At 49.2% G+C, this 24,481-nt stretch overlaps 1 protein-coding gene across 3 annotated transcripts in view; it reads right to left on the reverse strand.

Moving 5' to 3' along the window:
- The window catches only part of HDLBP (high density lipoprotein binding protein), a 41,100-nt gene extending 16,620 nt beyond the window's left edge, over window positions 1–24,480 (reverse strand). The window contains exons 1-9 of one of the 3 annotated variants that reach the window (XM_065074212.1): window positions 24,326–24,480; window positions 7,123–7,190; window positions 6,465–6,577; window positions 5,420–5,574; window positions 4,649–4,864; window positions 2,798–3,004; window positions 2,121–2,336; window positions 446–652; window positions 140–247 (exon numbers count right to left, since the gene is read on the reverse strand). In XM_065074212.1, the coding sequence (XP_064930284.1) occupies window positions 140–247; window positions 446–652; window positions 2,121–2,336; window positions 2,798–3,004; window positions 4,649–4,864; window positions 5,420–5,574; window positions 6,465–6,540 (1,185 nt within the window). In that variant the 5' untranslated portion in view covers window positions 6,541–6,577; window positions 7,123–7,190; window positions 24,326–24,480. Of the gene's footprint in view, window positions 1–139; window positions 248–445; window positions 653–2,120; window positions 2,337–2,797; window positions 3,005–4,648; window positions 4,865–5,419; window positions 5,575–6,464; window positions 6,578–7,122; window positions 7,191–11,122; window positions 11,233–23,215; window positions 23,819–24,325 lie in introns of those variants that run through there. The other 2 variants (XM_065074215.1, XM_065074213.1) reach the window with 2 other exon arrangements.
- Window position 24,481: the final 1 nt, after the last annotated feature.

Genomic DNA, 24,481 nt, shown 5'->3' on the forward strand with positions numbered 1-24,481 from the left:
TCCTCTTAATATTAAAATCTGCGTCACTTCCTCTCTGTTTTCACCTATGCTAGAATACATTTCTCTCTTCTACAAAGAGTGATCTGGACTAAACCATATTATACATCAGAGGGTGCTAAGCTAACCAGCTCATCCATACCTTTGGCATCTGCTGAGTTATTTTGGCCAGGTTTTGCCCTTTCTTTCCAATAATGAAACGATGAAGCCAAGAGGGGGCAGAGACCGAGGAGACGGTAAAACTGTTGGCCTGAGAGACAGAAAAACAGAAGCTGCTTGATGGACAGACTGGAAGAGGTTTGCACAAGAATACAGTTCCAATTCCCACATTGCACCCTCAGTACTGGCTTCCAAGCTGCATTGCTGACAGCATAGAGAGCACCCCCCTGCACCTGTCAGCAGTCATGGATGTATCTTTCAAAGATGGCCTACCCCACCTTGTCAGTACCTTTGCATAGACTTCAGTCAATGCTTGCCCAAGCTTTTCAGGCTCGCCTCGCAGTATCACCGTCTCCGAGCTACTGTCAGTGGGTGGGATCTCGACAGAGACTCCAGTTTTCTCCAAGATCTCCTGCAGGGAATTCCCCTTGGGGCCGATGACATACTTGTGCTGGGACTTCTTCACCTCCACTGCAATGGTAGTAGTCTTCTTCTTCTGTAGGGGCAGAAGCACTGGGGCATCAATCACAGGGGGCAGCGAAGGAGAAGAGTGAAAGGATGAGGCACAAGATACAGTGAAACTCTGCACCCAGGGAAGAGCAAAGCAGTACAGGTTGGGGGCAGACCTCCTGAAAAGGAGCTCTGCAGAGAAGGACCTGGGAGTTCTGGTGGACAAGAGGTTGACCATGAGTCAACAATGTGTCCTTGTGGCCAAGAAGTCAACGGTACCTGGGGTGCAATAACAGTATGACCAGCAGGTCAGGGAGGTTGTTCCTCCCCATCTACTCTGCCCTGGTGAGGCCCCATCTGCAGTACTGGGTCCACTTCTGGGCTTCCCAGTTTAAAAAGGACAAGGAATTACTGGAGGGAGTCCAGTGGTAGGACACAAAGATGCTGAGGGGTCTGGAGCATCTTTCTGACGAGGAGAGACAGAGAGAGCTGGGGCTGTTCAGCTGGAGAAGAAAAGTTGAGAGATCTCATCAATTTTTATCAATATCTCAAAGGTAGACAATAGGATGAGAGGCAACAAGCACAGGAGATTACATCTGAATATGAGGAAAAACTTCTTTTCTTTGAGCGTGCCAGAGCCTGGCCCAAGCTGCTCAGAGCGGGTGTGAAGTCTCCTTCTCTGAGACATTCAAACCTGCCTGGACCGACCCTGTGTGATCCACTCTGGTGACCCTGCGTTAGCAGTGCGGTTGAACTGAGGGATCTCCAGAGGTGCCTTCCAGCTCTAACCATTCTGTGACTCTGTGAAAGGTGAGCCCAAGGGTTCTGCAGTACCCCAGCACCCTTTGGGCCTCTGCCTTGTGCTCAAAAATTCGCAGGTGAAGTACAAAACCAATATTCTGTGTCAAGCTCCTTGGGACACTACACAGAAGAGACCACATACACACACTTTTGCACAACAGGGCTCAACGCCCAGCTGTCGCCCAGGCAGAGCTGTAATGCAACACCATATAGGCTACTGGGCTATAAGCTGATTATCTCTGTTGAAATCCAGACTGGTAAAAATACAAACCTAACCATGAGCAAAACCAGCTCAACAACATGCAACAAGGATGTTTGCAGTAATGTTGGCTGTGGAAAATAAACTGGAGTGAAATTCACTCTTTGCAACTTGTACTTATGTAGCAACTTTGATACTGTCAGCTGGCTACCACTGTAGACTTCACACTTCCTTCTCTCGCTTAGTAGCACCTGTGTGAACAAGAGTCAGGGGAGCTCTTTGTGCTCTGCTAATTCCCATGACACAGAAAAGAGATAAATCTGTCACCTCCCTGGTAGTATCAGCCCAACCTCACTCTGCTGAGTGAGGAAATTGTAAGATCCAGGGCTATGTACTGCATGGGTTGCTGAGCCAGAGCTGACATGAGGAGGATGCAACTAAAGTAGAACAAGAAGGGAAAAGGAACTACGAGGAGGGTGCGGGGAAGACAGGAAGCTTTATAGACCATCCATACCTTCTCCTCGTAGATCTTCTTAACACGAGCCACGGCCTGGGCCAGCTGCTCCTTTTCTCCTGTGAAGACTATCTCTGTCTTGTTGACACTGGGTGGAGGAATGTTGATGCGTGTCCCTGTGTCCTGCATGAGCTCACTCACCAGCTTGTTGTAAGGACCAGCAATGAAGGGGTGGTACACTTTCTCCACATCAAGCCGCTCCACGGCACGCTTGTCCTGGAACAACGCAGAACAGAGCTTGGTGGGAACTGCCCTCCATATTACAGTCTCTGCCGGACACAGCTAAGCTCCCAATGCTGCCTCGCTTCACACTCTGGCCCAAGAACCCTTTTCAGTTTGTAGACTTGTAGATCTCCATCCCTTTCAAACCACAAATGCTGCTGTTGCTGCTGATGCGTTACGATATTCACCTCTGTAATCTCCTGCCTTATCTCAGCTGGCACCTAGTATGTTCATTTCAAATACGAAACACGTGTATCTGACTTCAGAGATGGAAAAAATGGAGAACCAGAAGCTGCTGAACTTGGGAGTGGTGCCAGTGGCCTAGCACGTCTCTGTTCAGACTAACACATTAGCCACTGACTGTGGCCACGGTGACTACAAACATTTAATACACCGAGAAGACACAAAATGGCAGTCCAGCTAATGCCACGAGAGACATCACAGTACTCACGTACCTGCTCAGCAGAGATCAGCAGGATCTCGTGTCGTGCTTTCTCAATCCCTTCTTTAGTGCCGGTGATCTTGATCTGGTTGCTGGGGTCATCCGGGCGGGGGATCTGGATTTTGGTTGCAGTTTTGAGCTCCAGGTCCTGCAGCTTCTCGCCATTCTTTCCAATGACAAAACGGTGATGCTCCTTAGGGATGGCAACTGTCGCTGAAGCCTGCAACACAGGAGCCAAGCATCTGTGAGGACCCTCGCCTGCACTGGCAGATCCACGAGAACTGAGTCAGGGAAAGCGAGTTAGGTGCTACTCAGCAGTGCTACTGAGGAGCAAACACAATGCTTTCCCAGCACGTTCTGTCTGAGAACTGATACTGCACCAGAAAAGTTGATCTACGGTGCCTGTGTACCAGCAGTCTAAAACCCACCTTTCCCTTAAAACTCTTCTGTTTGTACAGGACTAGCACTCTGAATCACCAAATGCCTTTAGGCACAGACGAGGAAGTGCCTGTCCTCCAGGACACTGGGGCAGCACCAGACAGCAACTGAGATGATGGCTCACAGGCAGAGTTTATCTGAACTCTGACATCTGCTGCCGAGGCTATGGAGAACAAGACACACAGTCTGACTCCTAGGAAACAGAAATTCAACACCAGAAACCTATTCCAGCAGGCAGACAGCTAGGAGATGCTTACCACTACTACGTGCTAAGGTGTCTTTAATGTAGCAGATGCTGCTCCTGAGACAGCCTCTACAATGTCCCTCTTGGAAAAGATGTCCCAAGAGCTTCTCTCAATCTACCATTAAAGGGCTGGTTTGTAAAAGGGATTCCCAACTTCTTCCCTTTTCACTGAGTTTTTACTGACCTGGTAGCTTATGATTGCTACCACGCTCCTGACCCCTGTGAATATGTAACTACTAAGCACAATTAGACACTTAAAATTCAAGCTGCAACAGAAAAAAAAAAAAAAAGGTCATTTTGTGTGACTCTTCAGCTCTGTGTCCCTGTACTGAAGGCAGCCAAGCCTAGAAGAAGTTGGGACTGCAGACACGCCTTCCTGACCTGGGGCCAGGGCAGTAGGAGGTGTATTTGAGGACAGTGGGTCATGGATCTGTGGCAGTACAACCTGGACTGTTTTTTCAGATGCACATTATGCAGGGTTTGTCCCTCTCTCTTCCCTCTGGCAGAGTATGACACACAGGCTGAACAGCACTAGGCAGACATGGTATTAACTATTGCATTAAGTACCTTTGACATTACACTTTAAAACACGCCATGAGACCTGGCTGTGGTATATCCTAACAAAAACTACCATCTTGATCATGAACTCAAGAATCTGAAGGTAAGAAATCAAAACCTAGGGGACTGAAAGGAGAAGCAAATGAAACAACAGGGCTGTGGCTCCTCACCAGTGTGGCCTGAGTTACACAATTCAGAACCCTGACCTGAAGCTTTCAGCTGGACTTCCTCTTCTCTACTTTTCTTTCTCCCATCCCTCTGCGTTCTCCTCTGAAGAACTTCAGAGCAAGCACAGTCCTGTTCTCGCACACTACTAGCCTTGCGTGAGGGGCCTGCACCCTCTCCGGCACCAGCACAATGTCACTGTTTGCAATTCAAGTAGTCAGAGATTGCAGACTCCACCCTTCATGTAACACCATGGCCTGTAATTAGCTTTGAACCCTATTTTAAGCCTCATTTCCATTCCAAATTGCCAATTGTGTGCTTTGAAAATATATGGCAAAGCTGACTTAGTCATCTAATAACACCTCTTTGGCTTATAAGCACACACGCCCAAGGGTCTCAACGATTTGCGAGTCTTAGGGAAGAGCAAAGCTGAAGTGAGAAACAGTTAGATGCCCTCACCTGAGTCTGCAGCCGAGCGACAATCTCCTTCCGAGCCTTCATGACTGCTTCCAGTTTGCCAGAGACCATGATTGAAAGGCCCTGGTCCTTTGCGAGAGACAGCTCCAGGTGAGCTCCTGTCTTCTGCATGATGTCAAGGCAGATCTTGGCCTGCTCGCCTTCTCCAAACTGATTCATGTCCTTGTATTTCCTCTCCTCCAGTGGCACGTGAAACACCTGCTCAGCCACAGAACAGATAAAAGAAGGGCACAGCAAGCAGTCAGTGTGCTTTTGGTCACCAGTGCTTCCCTCTCTTATTGCCATACGGGACTCTTCTGGCATACTAAGTTTCCAGGTTTGTGCAACTCATCAGCCTTTCCAGTGGCGACATGAGCTGTGAGCAGAGGAAGCGCGAGAGCACGGCAGCAGGCAGTCTCTCTCACATGAGGGTGTCTTCCTAAACTACACCAGGCAGACAAGAGTGGTAAGATATGGGGAAATACTTCAATGGATTAGCGCTCACTACTTGAATTCTGCAGTCCTCCCTTTAGGCCTGTTCCAGCTATGTGTGTAACGGATGCAGAGCTCTTTCCGGACAGTTTTCCAGCACATCCCTCCCCTCCAGAGCAGTTCAAGCTCTCAGCTGCAGTCCTCCTCGTGCCGCAGGGTGAAGTATGGCAAAGAGGCCATTGATCTGACACACCCAGCATTTCATGCTCCAGAGAAAGATCCACTTCACCCACTTTTTGGATGGAGGAAAAGGACAGAGATAAGACACCCACTCCCACAAACCTGAGTGATGACAGAAGCCTTTATGGGTCGGATTTTGCTCCAGGGCCCAGCAGGTTCCTGGGCAGCTTCCAAACATGGTGCTTTCTCAGGGAGCGGAGGGAAGGCTTCCTTGTAGGTTGGAGGATCATTCTCTTCTTCAGAGTTTAAAGCTGTAACTAGGGTGAAGCAAACAGAGTAAATGAGATGCTCTCTCTGCAGAAATGCCCCTATTCATAGACAGTGCAATTGTATTTAGGCACTGCTAACAATGGAGAGCAAACGACTTGGGCGCTACTACTAATCCTATTATGGTTATGCTTGTGGAGCAGCCAAGTCTGCAGCACAACTGACCTCAGCACAGCACAGGCTGCAGTAGATGCCATGAACAACCAGCCTTGTCTGAGCGGGCACTATGGATGCAGGAAGTGTACGTGCAAGTGAACGGTGTCAGCAAACAGCACATTATCCCCAGCTTTGTCAAGAGGGGCTTAACTAGGGGAGAAAAGGCTGGGCAGAAGGAAAGGAAAGGAACAGAGCTAGGCTGCAGGCCAAAAGGTGATAAGACAGACAAACACCCTGAAGGAAGGCAGAGAGAAGTGCTACAGTTAGGGCTGAGCCCAGGGAAAGCCTGTACCTCATGTTTGACTCAGTTGTGCACTGAGCCGTGCCAACGAGGCCAGCTCACAGCTGGAGGATGGGCATCGAAACCCATCAGTGAGTCAGTTAACACCGTTATACTGACTTTCCCCAGGACCTGGCTGAGCAAAGGAAAGAGATGCCAGCCCAGCACACTGTCCCATGAGGCTCCCTTGTAGCCCAACGCCCTGTCCCATGGCTGATGGCACTGCAACCAGAGCTCTGTACGGGTCCGGGGCTTGCCTCCTCCTGGCGCTGCACTGCATCACCACTGCGCTGCTGGTGGTGCCGGTAAGCCAGAGTTTGGTGGGCTACCAGTCTAGGAATGGGTGAACGGACATGCGGAGTGAGCTTGGGTAACAGCAAGGAACCTTGCCTGTGCATTCTGCATTTAGAGGCATATCACAGGAACTCAGCTGCGTTTTCTCACCTTTCACCTGCTGCTGAGCCAGGCCGCTGCGGTGTTCAGCGAAGCTCTCCTGGGTCAAAACTGCCACGGAGCTCATTGTCGACTTCCCACCCACACACAATCCGGGTATGCCACTGGAACAGACAAAGGCGGCAGCACTATTACCAACACCATTCGAGATGCACAGAAGTCTCTCCAGGAAGACACAGTATGTGTTACTGAGCACCGTTCCAGTCTCAGACTCTTGAAAAGCCCCTACAGTGCCAGTCAGTTGCCCAGTTCTCTTGCTGAACCAGACAGGAACTCTGAGGGGATATTTCCTCACAGCAAAGTGGTCGCCAAAACCAGAGCTCCTCATTAAGGAGGCAGAGGATGTTCAACCCAAGAAGGCCACTGGAAAGGTGGACAACAGAAGTTGTTAAAGCCTATTCTAATTTATCTATCAGTTAGTAATGGTGTGCAATTTTAAAATAAGTATCTGAAGGCCTGAAGAGTCAGTCTAAGACCATTGTGTAACCCTGGAAAGAAAACAAAAAGGGCCCTGGATGATGCTTTCTCCTGAAAAAGACTTAACTGGGTGTCTGAACTCCTGCTGACTTACAGATGCACTCAGAAAACCACTCCGATAAGCAAGCTCAGCAACAGCAAGATCTTTGGCTCTCCCAAAATAAGAACTTACCAGCTAAATGGTCAGTAGCCAGAGAGTCCGTCCTGTAAGCTGCCCGTTTGTCAGCCTGCCAGCTTTTGCTTTATAGGAAAAAAAAAAAAAAAGAAAAAAAAATATTTAGGTGACTGCTCCAAGACGACAGGAAAACACAACACCCCCGTTACTGTAACTTTCAAAAGAGCAATGCTTGTACTGTGTTTAAAACTTGCACCCTCTCCAAAACTGACTCGTACTGAGTCACATGTCAATGTGCTTTACCTGTCATGTTTCACTAGAGCTACAGCAACACCACTATTTACTTAAACTTCACAGCAGGAAGCCTGGGGTAGCGACTCTTTCATCACACTGGCTACAAGAGCAGCCATCCAGTATCAGGCAAAAATACAGTCAATTAGTAACAGATGTGCAAGATAGACATGAAATTTCAGGGTTGCAAGCAAGAGCATCAACATCTAGTCAGAGGAAACTAACAACCTGAAAACCTGCCAACACCACTGCCATCAGTCAGAAGTTAGGAATGTAGTTCAGTGGAGCTTGGGTGAATCAAAACAGACATCCTCAGAAACTAAGGCAAACACGCAGGGCTAGCAACACACAGCTGCTGGCCAGTCCACCTCTTCATTTTTTTATTGTAATAAGATCATGTACCAGGCACTGAACTCTGTCTCCAGGCCTAAGTCTGCAAGTCAGAAGAAAAAGCCCATGCTGGTTTACATGGACTACTTCAAACACATACACAAGATGGAACTAGGAAAAAAAATACTCTGTTGTTGGGAGCTTTCTATCTCCTGTACCTGGATCTGCAGATTTACTGAGAAAGCGTTTAGGAAACTAAGTAAAAATGTAAAAGCTGGTACAGTACATGTTCTGCCAGATGTACAACAGTTCCTCAGCACTGGAGCCTCCCCGGCAGCCACGCGTGCTCTTGTACTCTCCTAAAACCCAGTGCCTCTGACTGCCCGTGGGACGAGCGGCCCCTCGCACACAGTGCTGCTCGCACTCTGCTCAGTGAACAGACAGCTGCCATTTCTGACTTCCCAATGCACCAGAAAAGGCTCCCAAAAAACACAGCATCGCTGATGTGGCACCTTGCATCATGCTTATGTTGTGACACAGTAAGGGAAAGCGACACAGTCAGAAGGAAAAGAAGGAAGAACAAGTGATGCAACTGGGCCACACAGGCCCAATCTGCGCCCAACGAAGTCCGGAATATTTTCCCCTACTTCAACATGCCTCTTATCAGGTGCAAGGCAACACCGTCTGCACGATCAAAGCAGCAGAGCTAATGTTGCAATTAATCCTGTAAAGATCTGCTCCTAGGAGGTGGCAGGCACACGCAGCCGTGCTGTCCGAAGCGCAGCACGCAGCGTGCGGAGGCTCTGCAAGGCATTTGCTGTCGGACATGAAAGGGTGGCTTGTAACCTAATCTCAGAGAAATACCCAAGTTCTTCTCGCTGTCCATGGTTACACCATGGTGTAACATATGGTTACGTGTCTGTGGTACATGACTGCTGCAGAACCAAGGAAAGCGCGTTAGTGGTATGGCACCTGTCCCAGGCTATTTCAGCGGGGCCTGCAGACTCGGCCATTGGCTACTCCAGCCCCTCGCATCGCTATGGAGGTGGCCACCACCTCACAGAAGCTGCAAACAGGAACGACGGCAGGAGCGAGAAGCATTCTAGACATCACAAGCAGCTGCCAGGGTCTGGCTGGAGCCTTACTAACAGCATGGACATGCTTGTAACTCTCATTTCTCAGGGAAACGCCACCTGGCTCATCTTGCACATGCTCTGCTCCTTAGAAGAGGGTAAGAATGAGAAGCCAGTGAACAACACCCAATATAGCGCCTGCCTGCGAGCCGCAACCTCCAGGCACAGCTGCTGGTTTCACCGTGCCCATGCCAGCTGCAGAGATCTTCCTTGAAGCCTCCATCTCAGAAAAGAGCTGAACATTCAAAGAGACATCTAAGGGCAACATTTCTCTGTATGAATTTCTGCTTCGTCACCCATACAGCAAGCTAAGAAGAAATGCTCTTCTTCTCCAGCAACCTCAAACATCTGGTATATCACAAGCCTAAGGGATTCATCTCTGGCCAAAATTGGAGGCAGCCATCAGAACGGTATTTTAAACGTAATGTCAAAACCAGCGGCTCAGGCATTGCCTTTGGAGCCTACATCTCCTTGACTTTCCACTTGAGGTTTTGAAACTAAGGTTACAGCTATGTCATGCTGGCATGTGGCTGACTGGGTCAACAGGTTTTAAACTGCCTAGTTCATACACCGTCTGCAGCACTGGCTTTGTGCGCCAAAAGAAGTTTCAGAAGTCTAGATCGTGCTTAAAATAAAGAGAATGAAATCATCCTAAAAATAACCTCCAGCAATGGCCAGACCTAACCACACGGGAAACATCTGTATGAAGAGAAGCAAAAGCAAAGCCATGAGCTACACTGCCAATAAGATCAGCATTCGTGCACAGGAATATCAGTTACCTGTTACTTAAAACTACATTTAATAACAATATTAGCATTTTTTAATGGGGGTAACTAAAATCAGATGCAGCTAGGATCGCACCCAGCCACAGGGCCGGGCTGGCTGGGGCATCTGCTGTGCTCTCTGACACCCAGCAGGGCAGGGTCAGCTCTTAGCAGATGAGTGGTCACACACGAAAATGTTTTCTGAACACCAACCAGCTCTCCCAGATAACAAAGGCCAAGGCCCCTGGGTTTCGGAAGGTCACACAGCTGCTGTGTGGCAGGACAGGGTCTTTCCCTTCACACTGATTCCTGACTCAGTACACCTGGTGCCTTATGAGACACAGCCAGGCTCACACCTGACCTGCCTCGTGTTTACTCTTCCATTACACCATGACCCGCCGTCCCTGCCTGCCCTCACCCTTGGACAGAAGCTGGTTTTGGCCTGTCCAGCACACGAGAACCTGTGTCCTCCCGTGCAGCCCCGGCGGGACAGGCCCTGGTGGTGCTTCTCACCAGGGCCGGGCTCCCACGGCCACATACCGAGAGGGGCAGCGGCCTCAGGGACCACTCACTGCCTGCCTGCTCCTGGACACCGGCAGGGGCAGGCGGGAAGCTGCCGGCCGCTTCCCCCCGCCGGGCCCCGCGGCCCAGGCCAGGCCGGGGCGGGCGGCGCCGCCAGCGCCACCTCAGCACTGCCGGCACCGGGGGCGGGGCGGCGCCCTTAAAGGGCCCGGCTGGGCCCGCTGTCACCGCGCGGGACCGGGGCGCCGCCCGTGCGGGCCCGGCAGCACCAGCCCGACGCGGTCCTCCGGAGTGCAGCCCGGGGGCGGCCGCGTCACGCAAGTTGGAGAAAGGTGGTCCCGCGGGAGCCCGGTGACAGCCCCCGAGCACGGCTCCGCAGCCGCTGGGAAGCTGCCGGTGGCGGCAGCGAGCTCGGCATTCGCACCTTCCCGCCGCCCGCTCGTTCCCGCCGGCGGCGCAGGGAGCGGGGCCGGGGTGCTCGCCCCTCTGGTCACGGCAGGACGCGGGCACGGCTGCCCGCCGCCGGCGCTCCGTGGCTGATCCGGCGCTGGACGAGCGCCCGCCGCCGACCGTTTTGGCTCGTACCAACCGCAAACCCCCTGGCCGCCGGGGAACGACGTGGAGCCGTCTCGACCCGCGCCGCTGCCCGCCTCCTCCCGGCGAAAGGGACGGCGCTGGCCCGGGCCGCCCCTCCCCGCGCACCCAACGGGGCCCAGCGGCCCCATCAGCTCGGGCCGGCGCTACCGGCCGACACAGCCGCGTTCGCACCGGCCGAGGCCGCGCCCGGAGCCCCCCCCCAATCTCCCGCCGTTGGCTGCCCCAAGCGCCCCGTTTTCCGAGTCGGCCCCCGCCGGACTTTGCCCGGGCCGGCCGGCGGGAAGTTGGCCCAGAGTTTCCCGGCGGCGCCGACACGTCGGTGTCCGGGGAGGACGCGAGGCCGCGCCGGGCCGCCCCCCCCGCCCGCCCCGCCAGCCTCCACGTCGGCACCGCGATGGAGGGGCCGCCCCCGTGACTCACTCCGGCCGGTGCCCGCTCGCCCGCCCTGCTGGAGAACCGGAGCGCTCCTGGGAGAGCGGCGCGGCGCCCGCCCCGGCGCCTATATAGGCCGGGCCGCTGCCAATCCCCGGCCCGCACGTCAGCGGGACATGCCCCTTCCCGGCGGGGCCGGCCCGCCACGCGTGCCCCACGCCACCGGGGCCGCCCCGCCGCGGCGGAGCAGAGCACGGCCCGGCCCGCGGGGCTGCCCCCCGCCAGCAACCCCCGGCCGCCTTCTCCCACACACCGCACCGGCGCGCAGAAAGCGACTCCCACCCGTGAGCCGGCGGCTCCGGGGGACGCAAGGGCCAGAGCTGCTGCAGAACCGAGTCCCGAGAGTCACTTCAGCTCCCCAGAGATGAGCATTACCGACCGGTTTTGGCTGAGGCCGGTTTCACGCAAGGTTAGCGAGCCAGAGCCGCTCCTGAGGGCCCCGGTGAGTCTGAAACCGGAGGGCAGCACCGGAGCACGGCAAACACCCAGAGGGCCGGGCGTTCCTCCTCCCGCACAGCCTGTGCCAAAGCAGCAGGTACCTGATGCTGCAGTTGCAAAGGGGAGAAGGGCAAGGTAAGACTACAAAAAACAAACCAACCAACCAACCACAACTCCCCTCCGCATCCCAAAAGAGACCCTCTCCTTATTCCAATCTCTAATTCAGAATAGAGTGTAGAATGGGGAAGGCAAGCCAGCAAGCACAATACTCTCCTGCAGAGAGGATGTTTGTTGAAGTTTGTGCAATATAGATGTTTTTAATTATTAGTTCTGCACCCTCAGGGAACTGAGGGAAAAAAAGTCACATCAGTGTAAAAATACATGGAATTTGAACCGATTTTTGCATTAGCTCAGTCTCTGCCCATTTTCCTCCACAGGATTAATTTTCCTCATCATTCATAACTTGTGTTTAGTGACTGGTTTTCTCATTCACGTCCTGCTCTCTCCTAGACCCTGGCAAACTAAACGCAAGAACCTGCTTTGTGGAGCTCTGACCACAGAATTTCAAGCTTTTTGGAATAACTGCTTTTGATTACATACGGTAATTTTTAGAGACATTCATGCGATGTATTTATGGACACATGGATGGTATTTAGCTTTCAGTAAAATTATGATTACTGAGTATTATTGAACAAGAGTAGGAGCTTTTCCGGTTTTGCTCTGTTGATCCTGTGGGTGGGCGGATATCATTAAAGCACTTGAACTTTTTGACACAATTTATCACTGAAAATAAAAATGCACTTGTGGGTAAAATCAGGAAGTGTGTTAAAGGGAGAAGAACAATCATCAAGAATTCACACACTGCTCAGGCACCACAATGACCCATCTCCCCCGCTCCAGCCTCTCCTCAAAAAGTCCGTGAGTCTTTGCGAGGACGCAGGGACGCTGCTCTGAGCACAAGGCTGCCGCACAGAAAGGCAGCGGTCGCTGCTGCCACGTCATATACGCTCCAAGAGCTGGCTCAGGCTCCTCTGACAAAACACATCAAGGCTGCGGATGCCAGCAGCACCCTGCATGGCACACGTGAGCAGGCTGGTGCCGACCCAGCCAAAGGCAGAGCTTTGGGACTTGCACAAAACACGGCACCTCCAGACTTGGGACACTTCTGCTTCCAGGGGCTGTCATACGGCACATGGAGCCCAGTGCCCTGAACCTGGCTAGAGGTGCACGGTGAGCTCTGGTGCTTTCACTCCCTTGTGTTTATCTCCCCAGCACAAAGCAAGCAGCCTCCTTTCAACACTCCAACTTCACTGCATCCAATTAACTCTGGCAAGGGTAAGTACTGCCATGCCCTGCACCGGGGGACCAGAGGAGCACCACAACCCCCAGGCTAGAGCATCTTACTGACACACCAACATCCTTCTCCCTCAACTCCCTCTTATTATTCAGTTCAGCAGTGCCCTCTGTGGGGACACACTGCCTCGTGCCCACAGGACAACTGTACGTAATGCTGCTGCAGTCACTGGGGTTGCTGGGACATGACGGATTTATGGTTTTTATCACAGCTTCCTCTCCAGGACTGTCTAAGAGGGATCTTCTCCATGTGTTTCTGCAGCTCTTCCTCTATTGGCAGCTGCAAGGGGTGGGAGGGCAGTCTGCCAGGCCCAGGAGTCACCGGAGCACCTTGCTGTGGGCCACCCTCAAATCACCATTTCTGTTAAAGAAAACCTGTCACAGGCTGATCTCCTTAGAGGAAGATCTTCCATATGGGAAAAGGATGGGGAGGGGAGAGCTCACTTTTCCTACCTCATTAAGTTCAAAAGTGTCCTACATATGGATAAAAGCACATTGGGAGGATGCTAGGAGGCACATTTCAACCTGCTGCTCCTCCTGTCAGCACAACAATAACCATCCATGTCCCACCCCGTCCCTCTTCTTCAGTAAGACCTTTGTGCCTGCGCTGTCTACTTGTCCATGAGTGCCACCTCACATCAAAAAAAATAAGAAAAAAAAACACCCATGGAGATGTGTGTAAAATGGCTCCTCAAGAAGCCAGGCATAGGAATTTTTGGTAGTTGAGGAGAAAGGAGACAGAAGAAGGTACCCAACCCCTTGACAAACAACCTGCCCCTCTCCCTCTATCATCCCGTATTTTGGCAGCATTACAACAGATCCTGGTTTCACGACTTTGGAAAACAACTGAAAAGAAAGCCTCGCAAAAAGAGCACTGAAGTGAGACAGAAAGGGTGAAGGCTTGGGCAACATATGGTTTCCACAGCTTATCAAATTGGCAGCTTATATCACCAGTTTGAGAGAGGACGCAGAAATGGGACCAGCAAAAATACAGAATGCACACAGAGTTAAAACCAACAGTGAACAGGTTTGGTTTTTTGGAACATATGTTCACCAGTATGAAAGCAAAGGTTGAGGAGTTAAGAAGCTTTCCATAACCATACTGCCCCAGGACTCCTGGGGAAGAGAGAGGAAACTTTCAGCTCCCTAAATCACTGGAGCAAAGACCACAAAAAGGTTGGTCTTTCCTGGCATGGTCACCCTCAGCTTAGTTAGGATTTTGCAAAGGATTTCTTCTAGCCTGTTCTTATTTTCTGTTCTTATAAGAGATCCCTATTTTTCCTGCCAGAAACTGCAAGCCTTATTTGGAAAGCAAGCCAAGTATGCTCCAAAGTGTGTGCTGTGACTTTATTTCCTGTTAAATATAACTCCATATTTCCAAAACGGTACAAATAAGCACCCTTTTTGTACTCCGGGTGCTTATCCCACACACTGAAGCCAGAGAACACCACAAAATAACTGCCCCTGAAAGCATCTCGACACATCCTTCACCTGCAGCATGACGAGAAAAGGGGCTGGCGGAATCCCTTCCACCATACTAGAAAAAGCAGTGGAAGAGGATTCAGGACACAGGGCACTTGTATATCAGAGAGAACCTGAGTTCTCAGCCAAAGCAAAGAAGATGTTCTTGGCTCTAAAGCTATCACTACAGCTTGCCATGGGATCTTTCAATAGTATGTTTTTCTTTCTACAGGAAAGCCTCTATTAAACAGAAATTGAGTGCTGAATTTTATAGATCACTCTGCTAAGAGAATAAAAAAAGTTTCATAGCAAAAAATGGTTGAATATGAGTCCACGTCGCTTATGTCTCAGTGACTTTGAGACCAGATTTTCTTTATTTGCCATGAGGAAGGAAACTCCCGGGGATGTGCACGTCAGGCACCTGTCTTCTCCATTCACACATCAGTACCAGGAAGAAATGATTCTGTAGGCTAAATTCTGCCTTAATGCACGCTCACCATCTCCAGAGGCTCGCTGTGAACATCCAAGGAGAGAACTGCTGCTAGAAAAAGTCCACCCAAGCCTAGATACTAAACCAAACTCCAACCATTTAGTCATGTTGCGAAGAAGGGAGGGAGGTGGAAGAAACATGCGAGGCTGCACGTGTTTGTCTCATGAGACCCAGGTGGCAGAAATAAGGGGTCCCAGGGGAGTGTAACACCACTTGCCTTTCTTCTGGTAAACCAACATTGTTTGTCGAGGGCAATTCTCTTGCACAAGCAGAAACGCTGACCAGACTTTGAAGGAAGGTGGCTAACCTCAGCAGGCTGCTCAGGCCAAATGGTTGTTTAAATGACTTATTTATTTCCTGGCACCCTAACAATAAAATTATGTAACTGTCAGCTAGCAAACAATATATACACTGCTCTTCCTAGACTATGACAGGGTGCTCTATAAAAAGGAGCAAGCAAAACAGGTAGGAAGAACAGGAGCAACTTAGTGGTGTGGACAGAGTTCTAGTGTGAACAAGTAGCTTTGAGCTATCTGACTGCAGAAAGAGGAAAAGCTACTGGTTAAGGGGTAGATATGCATGCTTTACACAGAGACACTGTGAGAAAATGAGATTCAGTGGTCAATGCAGACAAACCAGTCAAGAGACTCGAGCTCTACTCTTAGTTTTGCTGCCGATTCGATGAATTGACCAGTGAAATTCTCTCGGTTGCCCTGGCTGTGCACACGCAGCAGTCTTGGTTTACTCTGAGGACTCATTATTTCATTTCAGGTTGTTCAGAATGCTGTGATCCTTGGACGCCAGGTGCTATGACAAAACAAACGCCATTTCAGAGATGTGGAAGAAAGTCAGTGGACAGTTTAATAAAATCAAGCCAAATGCAAAGCAAAAGGAAGCCACAGAGGACAGCTCAGAGTCTGTATTTCCACTTACACTGGGAGAAAAATCTGATTATTTAATACAAACCTGGCTTTCAGGAGAAGTTAAGATTTCACATAGCCAAGATAAAGTGGAATAGATAAAATGGAATGAGATTAAAACAGAAGTAATACATTCAGACCAAAAATGACCAAGGTGAATTTCCCACCCGTATCTCGGAGAGGTTTATAGGCAAATTTAGCAATTGTAAAGGTTGTCAAATAGATGCAAATTTCAGGTTCTTGGCCTTGGGAGCCAATAAAGATTTTTGAAAAGGAATACTTTTTAACAACAACCGATAAAGTGAAATAAAGTATCTTCCTGTGTTCCTTTAGAGTTTCACAATGAAGCAGAAGACTGACTTGACTGAATGGCAAATAAGGTTTGGAAAACAAAGATTCCCACCAGGTTGACTGGAAAGTGGGAAGAGCACAGAGGTGCAGAAGTGAAAGAAATGCTGGAGGCCCAAGTCTCCGAGCATCCAGCTCCAGCTCCAGCACGACACAGGGTCAGACCAGGGCATTCGGGGATTTCTTTAGAAGGTCTTGAGAACTTGCGGAGCTGCACAAGCTTTCTGGGCAACCCATTCCAATACCTGGCTATCGTAACAGCGAACAAGGTTTCTCACTTGCAGTCAGAACCTTTAATTTCTATTTGGGCTCTTTACGCAGATATGAACTTGCTTTTTAATGTCAGTTACCACCACACTGTGTGCTCACCATCCACAGGTGAGGGAGCCGCGGCACTGCTCTCTGTCCCACCTGCACTACAGAACAAATCTCCCACAAACAACTAGCTCAAAGTTACTCCCCAAAGCCAGCTCTGACACTTGCAGTTCAATATCAGTTACCAAAGAAGTGCGGATTGAGGAGACACTGCAGAACAAAGCGCACACTATTTCCTTTCTGCGCTCCAAAAGGAAGCTTTTGCTTCATCCTCCTTTGGCTACGAAGCTGGAGTTTTTTGTTCACCTTTCAGTGTCTCATGTTCCCTCTGCCTTTGCAATTGCAATATAAAATGAACATGTGACCAGGTGGGGTGTTCTGTTTTTTTTGTTGTCAGAAGCTCTCATGCGCTATGTATCACGTAGCTTGGAAAGGTGAGGGACTTGAAAGCCCTGAACCCCTTTTCACATTAACCATCTTATATATAGAAAATTCAAAGCTGATTGTGTCCCTTAGCTTGGAAGCGTCACCGTGCTCCCCAAGGCCCTCAGCAGGTACTTGCAGGCTGACGCTTCGCAGGGCAGAATTTAAGGAACTGCTTATGGCTCTTTATAAAGACGACAACCACTTCTTTATTCACAGACTCAATTAGGTAAATATACACAGCAAATGGAAAAAATGGGAAAAAAAAAAAAGGAAAGCAAGGTTGTTCATGGCTCCTTAAAAGATTTTAAAGATTCCTCAGTTACTGGCGTTTATTGGATAACAAAGACTTAGGAGAATGTTGGGGCTCCATTTCTACAAACTTCCTATGCACTCCGGTAATTTTTCTCCAGTTCCAGTTCCCCGGGTCACACGGCTACATGAGACTCTCCAGTTCTGTAGGTCTTTTCTCTTTACTTCTACCTTTCAGTTACAATAAGCAGCTTGAAAATATGATTCAGAAGAGCTAGAATTATTATGACAAACAAAACCCTCAAAGAATAAAATAATTAAACTTGCAGGGAAGCTAGTGCTTTCTTTGGAGAGGGAGAGAACAATTTTAAATTGGGAAAAAAAAATCTTCAGTTTGGCAACAATTCCTCTGAAGAGGCATTAAAGTAAACATCTGATTCCAACTGCCACTTGTTAAGAGCAACGATAGGACCCTTGCTGTTGAAGCACAACCCTCCCTTTGTCCTCTTCACAGCGCATGCAACAGGGGCTCAACACACCCACAGACCAACACTAATTCCTGATCTCTACTAGGCCAAGCAAAAGGCTCTTGGTGTGTTAGACAAAATCACATCACGGTGATCTAAACTGACAGTGAAAAATCCAGACGGTCTTCTCTTCCAAATCTGCAAGGCCACCCTAAGCCTGCTATGAAAGGAGAGAGAGATAGCGAGAACTCGGAGTAAAACTATTTCCAATAATTGTTACAAATAATATTACACTTAAAACCTCTTTTCATAACCAAATCATTTGCAGTCCCACCCTGCTCATCTCTGGGCTGAACTAGAAGGGTACACGTGCCATTTTAGGTACACATTTCTTCCTTTGATACCTTGTGCTGTACAGTCCTCCACTCACACATTGTTATTGTCTTTTGGATTAACAGACTAGTGACCTGAGCAATACGAGTTTTCAAATCAAACAGAGGGGTCAGAATTTCTCAAACTTCTCTAAATACTCACTGCTTGCTCTCATTTTTAGCCACAACTCTGACACAATCAAGAGAGCCATCAACTCACTATCTTAATTTCACGAAAGTATTTATGAAAGGAGGTGTAGAACTTCACTTTTAAGTTTCCCCAATGCTACTTAACCAGCTCTGCTTTTAAGTAACAGTTACACATGTACACCTTGCTTCCTCCAGAGATTCCAAGGGTCCTTTTAAGACCACGCACCTAAATCCCCACAGGCTACACCAACTGCTGAAGTATTTATTCCTTTGGAAAACAAAAGCCTATGCGATAACAGGCTAACCATAACACCCTCCCATCTGTACTCTCACCCTGCCTGCTTCACGACCTGTTCTCGGCTTCCCTTTCAACCGCTCTGCTGCGGGTTTACAAACAGCTTTATCACTTGAGCAGAGATAACAGCCAACTTTCTACTGCGCAATGGAACCAGCCAGGGACTGGTTTGCAAAGAGCAAAAAGCTCTGGGATGGGCAGGGGAGGCCAGACAGTCCCCAGTGCCCACTGGAGAAACACAAACACCCTCCTCCTCGCCCAAGGCCACTCCAAGCAGCAGCAAGTCCACGTCCCCTGGTCCTGCCCTACCAGGGCTTTCTCTGGCTTCCCTGCATTAACTACGACCCTGTCTCTCTTCCTTGCTCCTAACCTGACCCACATATCCATCCCATGCTCAGCATAGACTTCGTTTGTCCCTTATCCTTGGCAAATATCCAGTTCATTTTGTGAAATATCCTGTTTAATTCTCAGTGCCAGAAGCGCAGAGATAGACAGAAACAACAGGGAGAGAACCAGCAGGTGGTATTACTGCAAGCGGTACCACCTGAATTAAGCAATGGACATAAAAAAAAAAGAAAAAAAAAAAAAAAAAAACAAAAAGAAAAAAAAAAGAAAAAAAAAAAAAGACAAGTCTTTTTCAGGCAAACCACTGCAAAACCTTTGAAATATCAGCCAGGCAAAACTAGCAGGGATGGGAGAAAAAGGACGGGAGAGCGATGCCCGTGCTACGTGCCAAAACTCTAAACCAAGCCTGACCTTTGAATGATGCAAGACTACTCCAGTTATCCAATCCCCAATGAAAAATATGCCAGAGGTTAGCTTTATAAAAACCAGCCATACCTGCCTCATGACAGTTACTGTGAGATATGACACCGGTAACCTCCCTTTCAAACAGAGCCCCAATACATATGGGTCAGACAGCACTTTCATGGAGACCCCAACAAGCGATTATCAGCTTAATAACACGGGGACAAGCTGGGTCCTGCCAGCTCCACACTGAAATGGAAGAGTCAAAACACCACAGGGCTCCAAGCCCATCCTCCTTAAAATCCAGCCAGTTGCTGGGATATCTGACTACAAAATGCTACAGCAAATGAGTATCAACTGTTGTCGTATTAGCACTCGCTTCCAGAAATTTTCAATCACAGCTATTTCTTACACAGGTACCAGGCCAGGTGTGCACACCAGTTGTGTGCATGGATGCTGTCACCAGGACCACCCCGAGCTGGGATATATGCTTATATGCAAGTCACTTGTGCAATTTGGTTTGTTGGGGTTTTTGTTTGGGTGTTTGTTTTCTCTTCTTCCATTAACGCTAAAACAAAAAAACCACAACTATCAGTTCCATCCCCAACCTTTTCCCAAATGGTTCTTTCTTGGTGGAAAACAGTTCCAGACACTGTGCTGCTGAGTGGAAGAGAAGCTGGTACTACTGCCATTTTGTGTCAACAAGAAAATCCATTTTACTTTACAATTAAATTAAAGAGCGTCATTTAAAAGAGTTTGCATAAATATTACTGTGCTATTCAATCCTCTCAAAGGCAAAACTTTTCCTGTGAATCATCATTTCTTGGTATTTTACAGCTACTGAACCAAGCCCTTCCCTTCTTCCAGGGCTGTTTTTCCATTCGAGTTAAACTCATGACGATATCCTCTAACCAAGCCTTTTGTGGTCCATCTTTTCTCTTGGGTTTCTCCCTGTTTTTTCTGCCCGCTTGACAGTTCTGCCAGATGCAAGATTCAGCAAAACTGAATTGTAAGAAACAACTGAAGTTACCAGCAAGTTCAGAGAAAAGTGTCTGTATTATATGGTAGCTGCGAGAAAGGATATTCATATTTCTGAGAGACTGCTGGGAAAACACCAGAGCTTGTGTAGGTAGAAACGCCAAAGATCACCTAAATCAAGGAAAAAAGAACCACTTCAGCTTTAACACACATCAGTTTCTTATGAAACAAAATAAACCCAGAACACTCATCACAGCCTGCCTACTTTTCCTTGTTAGAATTAAAACCTTAAACACATAAATCTTCTAGCAACCCAAAGTCTTCTATACACCTAAAATATTCCAAATAAAGCAGCTTTCCCCCCCCCTGCTTTGGCTAGAGCTTTTCCTCCTCGTTTATTGATACATCTTCTTTCAAGCTGATCCTCTCCTGCTGAAGTCACACGAGAGCTACAGGGCAACGTGAGCTCAGAGAAGGAAGACAATTAAAAAGGTTATTAGATTTTCTAGGCATGCAGGACTTTTCCATTTATGATGGCAATGTAAATCACAAGAACTTAACAGCAGATTTTTAGTCTTTCTTTTAAAGCTAAAGGACAGCTAAATATAAAGCCACATGCTGTATTCTCTCAGGTATAACTCCACGTCCAGGATAAGCCTGTAATCCAAAATTATTCTTCTAAACCTAGGAATTTCTGAAGTGAAAAGAGCTCTTGAAACAAACCCCAAACCTGGGACACTAGACCCTTGCCTTAATAAGCAGAGCACAAATGCCCAGGGTCCAGAGACCCGCTCTGGTGCCTCCTGACCCCATTCCCCACCAACCGCAGCCCCAGAGCCCACAATAAACACCACATCCTCCTGGAAACACAGACTCCACTGCAAGAGCTTCTAGACCAAAGCCCCAGCAAAAACAATAAGCAAACCAGAAAACCACCAGCAAACCCCAGGACGCTCTACAACACAGCCCAATGCTCCCTTCTTGCAAGGTTGGGGTAATCAGGAAGAGGAACAAAGGCCAAATCCTGCAGCTGGGTTCTGCCTTCCCATCTCCTCTTTATCTGTTCTTATATTTAATACAAGTAACACCTACTTAATTCTTGTGTAGACCTATGTTGCAGAAGTTTTAGAGGTTCTGTGTCTCTCAGTAACGTGCTCTTAGACCAGTTACCCTCATTACACCCTGGGCAACCATACCTTTTCCAGCCCCCTTTAAAAACTCCCGCTGCAATTTCTTCAGCTGCGCGTGTCTTTGTCAAGAGCATAACGGCATTTCTGTAAAGGTAACACTACAGAGGGGTGTCATTGTGCTAAACAGCATGTATTTCTTGTGGCGTCTGCTACGGACGGGACTGCCTGACCTACAATTTCTCTCTTTCTGGTGGCAAGGAGAGTGCAAAGGCATTTCCAGACCCCATCTGTACTGCTTGGAAGTTTCAAAACACCCATGAGGACACTTGCCAGAGTCTTGCTGTTTTGCTTTAAGGTTCATTTTATAAGATCTGCATAGTACAGGTCTGAGGATTTCCTTCTGTAGAATTCCTGAATACAAACCCAAGTTGAACCATTTTTGAGTGACTTAAAAAAAAAAAACCAAAAACCAAAACAGTGATGTTTTCACATAAATCTGATATTCCGTAGAAACTCATGGCTCAGATTGTCAGATACCCTCCCAGTCGTGGTGAATGAACTTTTTCAACCACATACCTGCATTCAGTTTGAACACTCAATGCCACTGCCGACTGCTCTGACCATCTGACTGGTAGTAACCCAGGTGAATTACCTACATTCTCACAGTCCTAAGTGCACTTCTAGAGGCTTATCACACTTCTATATGCAAAAGGAAGAATATGTTTTGGGAAAGAAGGTATCAGCTGAAGTACTGTAACCAATAAAACATCCCAGTTGTCTTTGAAAAGGTGTAAACAACACAGACTGGCTTGTCTGGGTGGCTCTCCACTGATAACAGCTATGAAATCCAAGGTTACAGATCTCTCTTCTAATGGACAACACTGTCATCAGAAGCAGCTCAATGTGAGCTGGAAAAAAAGACTTGCTACTTGACTGAGAACAACTGCCCTTATCCTACCAAAAATAAATTACTATTATTGCCATTACACTACATAACATCACGATGTTATATTGCAATTCCAGATCAAAAGGAAATCTCTTCCCTGATCATCTCAGTCTAGAGAAGTCAGACCAATGAAACAATGAGGAACATAATAACCTTTAATACATAAGAAGCAGTGTCATCACGTTTTCACCTTTTTCAGGCAGAATTGAGGGAGATGAAGAAAAAAAGGACAACAAGAAATCAGCTTAACTTGCAACAAAGGAGAAGACAGGAGTATGTGTCACCGTATCGGGAGTGAAACACCAGAACAATTTATACAGGACAAACACAGAGTAATATTTCTTAGCTGCTTCTTGGAAGCCACTTAGAAAACTGTCTTTTGAGAATGATCTAGGCTTACTGTATCTTGCTGCAGTGGCAAAGCTCTTCCACTCTGCACTTACGGGCCTCCAGATTATTGCTGCATCCACATCTAGCAAGAGCTTTTCCTGTGCCTGTCACTCTGATCTGTGAAAAACTACACTACTGTGGACTTTTTTGGAAGGAAAAGCTTGAATTTTTCTTGCTGCTTAAGTATGCAGGTGGCCCTGCCTACAATTTGGGCCATGCTGCATGAAAAGTCAGTGTACAAACAGGAACACTGCTTTCTCTATCAGCTTAAATCTAAACAGGCAAAGGGCTGGAGACATAGAGCTTTAGCAGATGCGTACCTACAAATGCCAGTTTCTTTTCCTGCCTTGCCTCTGAGGTATATTCCTCTACCAGAGGGAAGAATATCCAATCCACCTAAGAAACAATACCTGAAACACCACTTTCCAGTCTAGTTTGGGAGGCAAAAAAAATTAAAAAGTAAAAGCTGTTAAATCATCTTCTAACTGAAAACAATTGTGTAGCATTTGGAGAGCAACAATAGGAAAAATGGAGATTAAATCATCAGGCAGCTGTTTCATTTGCCTTACTAAACAAAAAGCATGCAATAAAGGAATTCAACACATACCAACGTGCAGAATTTTCTCTGTCATTACACAACAGTACAGGAAAATAAGCAGCTCCTTCAAACTCCTTGGGACCGTGAACATCTCTAATCTTCACTGAGCTGTGAATTGGATTCAAATTCTAAACTAGAGCCGCGAATTCAAGGGCCCTAGCCCTAGTCCTAGCTCATTTCACTGGTTCTGAGTGAACTGCTGTTGCTATTACAAACATTCCCAGCACAACCTGCTCTCTTGCTTCTCATCTTCCAGGGGCAGGAACTGGGAATCCAGCTGGGAATCCTTCCTGCCGTCTGGGGAATGCCAGCATGGGCAGTTACCACACGCCAAGCTGTTGTAGCTACAGCCACGCTGGGCCCAAGGATCACAAACTCTCTACACCTAACCCTCGATCGCTGGATTGTGTTCTATAAATAACCTGCAATAAAACCACACGGCAAGTGGGTGAAGAGGCAGAATTTCCCCACTGTCACGCACAGGCGTCTCCCTGCAGAGCCACGGGTGAGGCTGAACCGCTTCTCCAGAGCCCCGGCCTGGGGGCCCACCGGCGGCAGCTCCGACCCCGAGAGACCGCAGCAGACACAGCCTCTCAGCCTTCCGCCGCCGTGCCGGAAGCGGGGGAAGGCGGCCGTGCCCTCAAGGGCAGCGCGGGAACTCCCCCTGGCGGGTGGGCGGCCGCCGGAGGGAGAAGTGGGGCCATGACTCATGGGTTTTCCGTCCGCTCCGCGCTCCCCACCGCCAGCGCAGGGCAGGGAGGCCGCTGCCAGGAGAGGGGCGGCGGGGGAAGGCCGGGGCGGCGGGGGAAGGCAGGGGCGGCCCAGGCACGAAGCGCGACCCCCGCGCAGCCCCCGCGCCCCGTGTGGATCGGGGCCCGGCGGCACGTGGCCACCCCGCGCCAATGGGAGAGGCCGAGACCATAGAGCGGAGCCGGGCGCTCGCTAGACATTCCGCCCCCGGAGTCCGTCTCTCTGCTGCCGCCATCTTGTTGGAGGCAGCGGAACCCGCCCGAGCGCACAGCCGAGCCCGCGCCCGCCTTCCGCTTTACCGGAGGCACTCCCCATCCCCCGGCGCCCTCCCCCGCGGCCGGACCCACTGGGCGCCGGGACTGGCTTTACCTCTAGTAGGCCCGCAGCGAAGCCTATGCTGGGTACGAGGCCGAGGGGCCGGCCGCCATCTTGGTGAAGCAGAGGGATATGCGTGACCTACCAACATACGGGTGGTCCCTCCCCACGTACCCTTGGCCGGCGGGTTGCTATGGGAACGGGGCGGGC

Source organism: Columba livia, chromosome 9 (genome assembly GCF_036013475.1).
Source record: "Columba livia isolate bColLiv1 breed racing homer chromosome 9, bColLiv1.pat.W.v2, whole genome shotgun sequence".
NCBI classification, from domain to species: domain Eukaryota; kingdom Metazoa; phylum Chordata; class Aves; order Columbiformes; family Columbidae; genus Columba; species Columba livia.